This window comes from Ips typographus, linkage group LG3 (genome assembly GCF_016097725.1).
Source record: "Ips typographus isolate SLU linkage group LG3, UJ_Ityp_2.0, whole genome shotgun sequence".
Lineage (NCBI taxonomy): Eukaryota > Metazoa > Arthropoda > Insecta > Coleoptera > Curculionidae > Ips > Ips typographus.
In genome coordinates this window covers 17,868,983-17,875,421 of record NC_138424.1, presented here as the reverse complement: position 1 = coordinate 17,875,421, position 6,439 = coordinate 17,868,983, and the positions used below count along the sequence as shown (strand labels likewise).

Genomic DNA, 6,439 nt, shown 5'->3' with positions numbered 1-6,439 from the left:
ACGTTTTTAAAGTTTTTTAAACAAATAAGAATAAAAGTTTTGTCTCTTATTGATCTAATTTCATTGAAATTTGAAATTTGATATAAAAGTTGAAACTTCCGCTCTCTAAACTAATAAAAAAAATACAAATTTTTTTTTTATTTATTACAATGTAACATGTATTTAGTAATGGTTTGCGTTCACTAATTATACAAACGTTTAATTAAGACTTTTATTAAAACAAATTACAAGGCACGTATACCTAAAACTTGACCTGTAATTAGTGTACCATTTTAGTATCAAATTAATCCATTTTTTACTTGTTTTTAGTAGTTTTAGTTGCCATTTATTTACCTTACCACGTCAGGGATATTGATCAATTAAAAAAAACAGTAAATTAAATTTAGATGACAATAAATATTGTCATTATGTATGTTAATTAACTAATTTATTAGGTATTTAAGTTTTAACCTGTTGAATGCCTCCAGCCAGTGTTCTTTTTGTACCAGAAGATGGTTTCCACAAAGAAGCTATTCTCGTCAATTATCACCGTGCAGTTATTGTTAGTGGGAATCGTTTGTGTTCTAGTTTTAGTCTGCTACTTAAGGTTCCTATGGAAATACAGAGATTTGTTCCAAAAATCTTGGAATTACCCCGGACCGTTAAATTTACCTCTGATTGGTGCCGCTTACCTATTTGTAGGTAAATCAGACAGTAAGTGGTCAATCATTAATTACAATATACAAACCGTAAAACGAACGCTATAGATATTTTATGGAAAATACTTAAACTGCAACACAAATATCCTGATGGATCAAAGTTTTGGTTCGGAAACCGGCTCATATATCTTCTGGAAAAACCTGAGCACATTGAGAAAATACTGGGCAGTACCAAACAGGTTGCAAAAGAAAAGATGTACAAGTATATTGTTGATGAAGTTGGTGAAGGATTACTGATGTCTTCTGGTACTTTAGTTGTTTACCAGTGAACCAAAAATTGATGAGTTTTCCTTTTTACAGTTGACGTGTGGAAAAAACATAGAAAGGCTATCGTACCTTCGTTTAACCAGAAAATTTTAGACTCTTTTATTGAGATTTTTGCTGAGAAAAGCGCCATTTTAGCGGATATTCTCCAGGATCGTGTTAATGAAAAGAACCTGGATATATTCAACTACTTAAGTAAATGCACTCTGGATACTCTTTGTGGTGTGAAATCAATTTCAATCTACTCAATTGGTGTCAAATTTGTATAATTTTAGAGACTGCGATGGGCTTGAATCTGGATATCCAAAAGAATGGTTCCGATCATTCACGCAACTTTGATCGGTAAAAAACGAGTTGATTCATATTAAAAACTAAAAAGCAAAAACTTTTTACTGACTAATCATAACATGATTCCTAGGGTGATGCATTTAACATTCATAAGAATACTTCAAATATGGAATCACGTACCAATCATTTGGAAATACTTTGGATACCAGAAGGAATTGCAATACCGCAGCCAAAAAATGGCTCTTCTGGCTGAAAAAGTTTGTATTTATTATTTATATTTTTCTTGCATTATTTTTTTTTTTTTTGGTTAAAATGTAGGTGATTTATGAAAAGAAAAAGTTAATGAACAACGCACAATACAGAAGACCGTCAGTTGATCTTTTACAAAATAGTAAGTAATAAATTTGCGCATTATGTATTCAAATATACTGTGTGTTCCAGTTAAAACGGGCCATCCTGATTATTTTGAGAACTGTCACAGTGGTTCTCAAAAAGTTTATAAACCCTGCGACCAAAAAAATGGTTCTCAAAATCTGTATTAATACTTTTTGCGACAAAAAAAAATAGATTTTTTGCCGTATCAGCGGTTTTTAAAATCAAAAAATTCGAAAAATTCAATTTTTCGAATTTTTCTTGTTTATAGTCAGTGTCTCGAAAAATGTTGTAGAATCTAACCTAACCTACTTTATCTATCTGATTTCAGTGGTTCTCAAAATGTCTATAAGCACTGACTTGAGACAAACAAAAATCAAGTTTTTTGGGCAGTCATCAGTGGTTCTCTAATTTTGGTATTTTTACTGTTTTTAAATCAGTGGCACTTAAAATAACTAGCTTAACCTCACCTGTCAATGGTTCTGGACAATTCCAAATCTAAAGAAAGATATGTTCCAAAACAAGAAAATCCAGCCAAAAAAAAATTAGGAGAGAAACAATAGATTTTATGGATAAGAGAAGGGAATTGATGAAAGGCACCTCTTAATATAATGAACAGAATAAGGTTACAAGGAAGAAGACTAGAAATAATATGAGAAACCGTAACACAGAATTGATAAAAACAGTTATTGAAAATTACAAAAACATGAAAATTAAGACGGAAAAGAGTGAGCTAATAAATATTACCGAAAATTTCTACATTACAGAAGAATTATTAATGTGGGATCTGAGGAAATGCCCGATATCACCACAGAAGAAGTTCATTTAGCATTATCCTAAATGAAGAACGAAAGAGCACCGGGAGATAACGGTATCACAAGTGAAATAAATAATTTTTTATTTCACTTGTGATCATACAAAGTATGAACGTGGCAGAAACGTGGCAGAACGTTCAGAGGACCTTACTGCATTAAAAGGGATACTACCTAACCTAACCTAACCAACAATATCCATTTAAAAAGGGGAGTTAGACAGGATGACACAATCTCTCCAAAGCTGTTTACTCTTGCATTGGAAGATGTTGGAATGGAGTAGAAAATGCATAAAAATTGATGGCAAATATCTAATAAACCATCTTCGCTTTGCGGACGATGTAGTTCTCATAAGTCAAGATGTTGGAGAATTGCAACACATTAAGGAAGATCTCAAAATCAAATCAGAGAACATAGGATTAACCATAAACCTGAGATGGTGGAACAAATTGAATATGTTGTTTTATAAGTCTTGAAGATTATTAAGCAGATCTGAAAAGAAAAGTATTTAATTTCTGTATACTCTCTGCTTCGACTTACGTAATGGTCACTCTTACCATCAATTCCGCAATGTAACTTAGAATAACGCAAAGAGCCATTGAACGATTGATGTTGGGAATAAGTCTTAAATACCACGTTGAGAACGTAGAGATCAGAAGAAGAACACGAGTCGAGAAGTGCTGGTAGGCTGCAAAAACGTTCGCTAGATGATATTAGAGAGAAGGCTGGTATAAACTGGCATCAGATGGCACACAGCAAGGAAGCATGGAAGACGGAAGAAGATGATTATGTCCAGGAGTGGACCACGAATAGCTCTTGGGAAAAGGAGTCAAAAACTGTCCTTGATAAATAAGTTGACATATAACAGGATATTTGAAACATATGGTTCGTTACAAGATGGTTCGTTCTAAATGAAACACACTGTGTATTTAGAAACTTTTAACTTTAATTAACCTACACTATCATTTTAGCAAAAACTCCTAGATTGGCGTTTTTAGATTACATTATGGAAAGTGGCCAGTTGAACTCTAAAGAACTTCTTGATGAAGTCAACATGTTTTTGCTGGCAGTAAGTATTTTTCAATTCAACGAGAACTATTGCAAATCGATGTCCTAGAGAAAGATAGTGATCAACTTCATTAGTGACATGTGCCAGTTTGCTGGAACGGATGTAACCTGAGGTCTGTTCGCAGAGACAATCCCTGAGTGGTTTCCAACTCAGAAACAATAAATGACAAGTTTCATTGGTTGAATGCTCAGGTGACTATGACGTTTTCTGACTTGGGGCCAATGGATATTTCTCTCATTACTAGTTGGAGATCCCTTCTGTGAACAGACCATAGTCGTTAGTCACAAACCAGCTATCTGCCACTAACAAACTGTTTGGTTATCTTTGTCTAGAACATTGATTTGCAATTGTTTTGAAATTTCCATACATGTATATGATAATCATAGTATAATATACATACATTATCTTCGTTGTTCCTCATAATACGTCCGAAATAATCAACCTTTCTTCTCTTCATGGTGTTCTAAATACTTCTTCATTCTCTCCAGCACTGCCCCGTTGGTCACTCTGTCCGCCCATGATATTCTAAGCCACATTTCAAAGGCTTTGAGTTTTCTTTGTGTTGCCTCGTTCAATGATTCCATCCTATAGAAGAATCGAGAAAATATAGCATCGAAAGAGTCTGATTTTGATATCGATGTTGAGTTTGTGACTTTTAAGCAGTTTAGCCATTTGGTTGAAGTCGGCCTTTGCTTTCTATGATAAGCTTCTTTTCTATGAGATTTGGAAGTATATTGATCATCAGGTAGCACAGTACCTACACTTATATGGGAGTTTCTCTACTAATTACCATGAATGTGGTTTTCTTCTTCTTAAAAATCATCTCCTATCGGATGTTTGCTATCATCACAACAATCCAGACAGGACAGAAGCTGATTGATTCCAGTAACGTTTATCATCCATTCCAATATTCCTCAGGACGTCTATCATTTCGTGTTTTATTCTATCGAACGCCTTCTGGTAGTCTATAAACCAGCAAACATGTCACAGTTCATATACCTACAGCGCTTGAACAATACTTGTAGACAAAATAGTCTATCTCTTGTACACATATGTTATTATTATTCTAGGGAACAGACACCACTGCAGCTGCATTAACATTTATCTTAACCGTATTGGGCATATTTCCTGAAGTTCAGGTAAGCATTCTATTCCCTAAAACTATAAGATCTTTATCATTAATTACTTGAAGGAAAACGTTTACGAAGAACTGATCGGAATATTAGGTCCAAATCGGGCTCCGGAATCTGCAGATCTTCCGTTGATGACCTATACGGAAAGAGTCATCAAAGAGACTCTGCGCATATTTCCCGTAGGTGGATTCTTCCTTAGGACTGTTTCAGAAGATGTCGATATGGGTGAGAATGTTGATTTGAATTTGAATGACGTAAAGGACAAACATTGAATTATAGGTGGCTTTGTGGTTCCTAAAGGGGCCTCGGCCTATTTTGGTTTGCTGCATCTGCACAGGAATCCTAAATACTGGCCGAATCCCTTGAAGTTCGATCCTGACAGGTTTTTGCCCGAAGAGGTCAAGAAACGACATCCTTGTACTTATATTCCGTTTTCGTATGGACCCCGTAATTGTATAGGTAACAAAAAATTATACTTTCAGCAATCGCATAGCCCCCTGTATAGTCCTTGTGTGTGCGAGCCAAGTAATATGTATTTCTTGAAATTTGTGCAGTAAAAATGGCTCTAAATCACTAAGCCTACACAAAACCTCTTCTGACAAATTGCTTTATTAAGACTTGACTAATGAAATTACAGTATTCACTCTTAAAAGCTGTCATATTCAGAATGATAGTGTAAGAGATTAATGATCTTAAGAAATTTTAACTACAGAGCTTAACTTATAATAACAAGAAGATTTCTGTTTTGAAAACAATTACTATTAAAAAAATAAAAATACGAATTATTTTATTTTATATTTCAGGAAGGGTGTATGGAATGATGAACATAAAGGTGACCATAGCTAATCTAGTCCGAAGATTTAAGTTCCACTGCGATTATGAGAAACTGGAAGATATCAAGTTGAAGACCTATTTCGTTTTGCGATTTCGAGATGGACCCAAACTGTCCTTTTCTCTCAGAAATCAGCAATAAGATCAGTAAATCTGTTCCTGTATAAATGTACAAAGATGACTTGAATTACGTTTAATAAATAAATAGAAGTTGATTCAACTTAATTGAATGTTATTGATTTGGCAATTCGTACAGGGAAGTATTGCACAAAAAGAAAATGTCAGACAGGAATGGTGAAATAATGTTAATACTTCCTTTATGTTTTCTCTTTCACATTTTGTCTGATGTACAGGGTATCTCAAACTCGATGATTAGCTCGAAGGTAGAGCAATAGTTTGCACACCAGATTGTAATGGGAGGCAACATCATCCCAAAAAAAGAAGTGGTGAGACATCTTGGGATGTACTTGGACGCAAACTTGAATTGGAATCAGCATATCAAATGGATAATAGACAAGGTATGGAAAATATTAAACGTGTTGAAGGCATTCTTCAGAACTTGGTGAGGGGGGTACCCCAGGACCCTCAAGATGGTGTACAACTCGATGATGGTTCTGGAGTGCCTAGGAAAGCTCAATAATCTAGGAAGGAACAACAAGGTAACCCTCCTCTGGGTTCCGGTGCACGTCGGCGTAGAGGGTAACGAACAAGCAGATACTCTGGCACGAAAAGGAGCATCAGCGCCACTGATCGGGCCAGAACCATTCTGCGGCCTTGGAAAAGCATATGTCCAGGAAGAACTTAATAAATCTGAAGAAGAACTGAGAGCAAAGCTTCCAGGACTGAGGCAGGCAACTGGTTAACCTCAGCAAAATTAGTCTCCAGGCATTAACGGGGTTTCTAACGGGTCATTGTCGACTCAGAGAACATCTAAGGAAGCTAGGCCTAGAAGAGGACAGTACCTGCAGGTTC

General features: G+C 35.3%; 1 protein-coding gene across 2 annotated transcripts; it reads left to right on the top strand.

Annotated features, from left to right (window-relative positions):
* The first annotated feature begins 458 nt into the window (after nucleotides 1–458).
* LOC145726288 (cytochrome P450 4C1-like) lies at nucleotides 459–5,688 on the top strand. 2 transcript variants are annotated; one of them, XM_081975307.1, is made up of 11 exons: nucleotides 459–693; nucleotides 747–944; nucleotides 999–1,184; nucleotides 1,238–1,304; nucleotides 1,381–1,507; nucleotides 1,569–1,641; nucleotides 3,433–3,503; nucleotides 4,574–4,642; nucleotides 4,696–4,861; nucleotides 4,916–5,095; nucleotides 5,440–5,688. In XM_081975307.1, exons 1-11 carry the CDS (start codon nucleotides 492–494, stop codon nucleotides 5,607–5,609), a joined length of 1,509 nt encoding a protein of 502 aa, XP_081831433.1. In that variant the 5' UTR covers nucleotides 459–491; the 3' UTR covers nucleotides 5,610–5,688. The 2 variants fall into 2 exon arrangements, with proteins under 2 accessions (XP_081831433.1, XP_081831432.1); XM_081975306.1 differs by having other exon boundaries at nucleotides 460–693; nucleotides 3,406–3,503.
* The last annotated feature ends 751 nt before the right edge of the window (nucleotides 5,689–6,439 follow it).